We start from the raw sequence: 2262 nt of genomic DNA, 5'->3' as shown, positions 1-2262 counted from the left end.
CACTCACTCACTCACTCACTCACTCACTCACACACACACTCACCACTCTCACTCTCACGCTCACTCACACTCACCCGCACACTCTCACTCTCACTCACACTCACTCTCACTCTCACTCTCACTCTCACACACACTCACACACACTCACACTCACACTCACACTCACACACTGACCTCTCTGACCAGGCAGTTGTGTGAGTTGAGGTCTCGGTGGATGATGTTCATGGAGTGCAGGTACGTCTGAGGCACAGAATGACAGAAACTGCTTTATTATCACTGATGAGAAAATACTGCCATCTGCAGATCACATTTCATTCAGGTACCGACAACATTCACCACAGTGATTTTTTTGTTTGTTTCAAATTTTTTATTTGAATGTATTTTGTTTTTCATAATTGTTTTAATCAAAGTTTTTTCATTGTTTTTTGGTTTTTGTATGTTTTTAGCATTTTATAATACATTGTGTATTGTAAACTAAAACTAAAATTAATATGTGGTAATTTATAGTTTATTTCAGTTTTGAAGTCAAAATCCATTTTTTTTGCTCAGTTTGTTTTTCTAAGCAAGCTAATGTTTTAAAGGGGTCATGTGATGTGATTTCAATTTTTCCTTTCTCTTTGAAGTGTTACAAGCTCTTGGTGCATAAAGAAGATCTGTAAAGTTGCAAAGACTAAAGTCTCAAATCCAAAGAGATATTCTTTATAAAAAAAGTTAAGAGTCAACCACACCTACCTAAAACGGCTCGTTCTAACACGCCCCCACATGACTACGTCACTATGTGGAAATATTAGCATAATGCCGCCCAAATGTTCACGCAAAGAAAGAAGGCGTAACTTTTATTCTCGCTGTAGTATTGTTGTTGCCACCGCCGCCATGTCGTGAAGGCGCTGTGTGTTTCGTTGTGAAAGCGAAACTATGTTTGGCCTTCCAAAAGAGGACACAACTAGAAACATCTCCAGGTTACGTATGTAACCATGGTTCCCCGAAGGGAACGAGACGCTGCGTCGAAACGCTACGGGAACGCCTCCAGCGTGACCACACTTTGAATCACATGTGTAATCAGTCCAATGGATGGGGAGGCGTCACGGGCGGGGTGACGTAGAGACCAGAAAGCATAAAAGCACATGCGGTGAAACCGGCGTCAGCTTCTAGGAGTGAAGCAAGCGCTGGCAGGGATGCCGGAAGTATGGCCCTGAGACGCAGCGTCTCGTTCCCTTCGGGGAACCATGGTTACATATGTAACCTGGAGACGTTCCCCTTCAGGAACTCGAGCTGTGTCGAAACACTACGGGAACGTGAATGCCCACACCGCCAGACTTGCAAATCCCCGCCTAGTGTGGAAGAGAACTACTAAGGCAAGAGAAATGGGAGCCAGGAATGGCTGAAATAGGCGGGGCCTGCCGTCCCGAAGGCCAACTTCTGGAGGAGTGAGCCTTGACCCCCGAAGGAGAGGGGAGATCAGAGGGCTCAAGGCTATGGAATAGCATCCTGATCCACCACTTAGCATAAGCTTCTCTGGCCGGAGGCCTCGGCCTCAGCGCACCGCGGAGGAAACGTGTAAGAAGAGGGTGTCTTCCCACTGAATGGCCAAGACCTCTAGGGTGGAGTGGGTCAACCCTGCGGATAAACAGGCCTGCAGGAACTTCAAAACTGTACCAAACGGGCAGCTAGCTGGGTCAACCTGGCGGTCTCGGCTACTGGCAGTCGACTGACCTCGTTCCAGCGCACTCTCTCCAGAACTCCCGGGAGCAGAACAATCGGGGGAAAGGTGTACAGACGAAGCCTCGGCCACGTCTGTACCATGGCATCCAGTCCCAGTGGAGGTGGATGAGTCAGAGAGAGAACCAGAGGGGACCGTGCGATATCAGTGCGAGTCGCAAACAAGTCCACCTGAGCCTGGCCAAAGACTCTCCAAGTCTGCTTCACCCCTTGGGGTGAGGCATCTATTCCCCGGGCCTCGGCCCCTACCTCGACAATATGTCTGCCCCCACATATACAAAAGACCACTGCTGTGTTGTCGGTGCGCACCAACACATAGCGATCTCTTAGGCCTGGGAGGAAGTGTTTCAAAGCTAGAAACACGGCCAGCATCTCCAGTCAACTTATGCGCCACGTGAGATGGCGGCCTGACTGCCTCAACCTCCTCAGAGGAAGAGAGGTAAACACGTGCTTTTTTTTTTATCCCAAGAGCCCCTGTATATCCAACTTCTCATAGTTCGATAAATACTTCATTTTATTCCTCAGAATCAAATGCAATCAAAC

General features: G+C 48.1%; 1 protein-coding gene across 1 annotated transcript in view; it reads right to left on the bottom strand.

Annotated features, from left to right (window-relative positions):
• LOC107750118 (LIM domain kinase 1-like) overlaps positions 1 to 2262 on the bottom strand; it is a 55992-nt gene that overhangs the window by 4309 nt on the left and 49421 nt on the right. Inside the window, exon 12 of the mRNA XM_016565383.1 lies at positions 175 to 240. Coding sequence (XP_016420869.1) covers positions 175 to 240 — 66 coding nt within the window. The remainder of the gene's footprint in view (positions 1 to 174; positions 241 to 2262) is intronic.

This window comes from Sinocyclocheilus rhinocerous, unplaced genomic scaffold, assembly GCF_001515625.1.
Source record: "Sinocyclocheilus rhinocerous isolate Xijiao unplaced genomic scaffold, SAMN03320098_v1.1 scaffold722, whole genome shotgun sequence".
In the NCBI taxonomy this organism is placed as follows: Eukaryota; Metazoa; Chordata; class Actinopteri; order Cypriniformes; family Cyprinidae; genus Sinocyclocheilus; species Sinocyclocheilus rhinocerous.
This window is presented reverse-complemented; position numbering and strand designations above follow the sequence as displayed.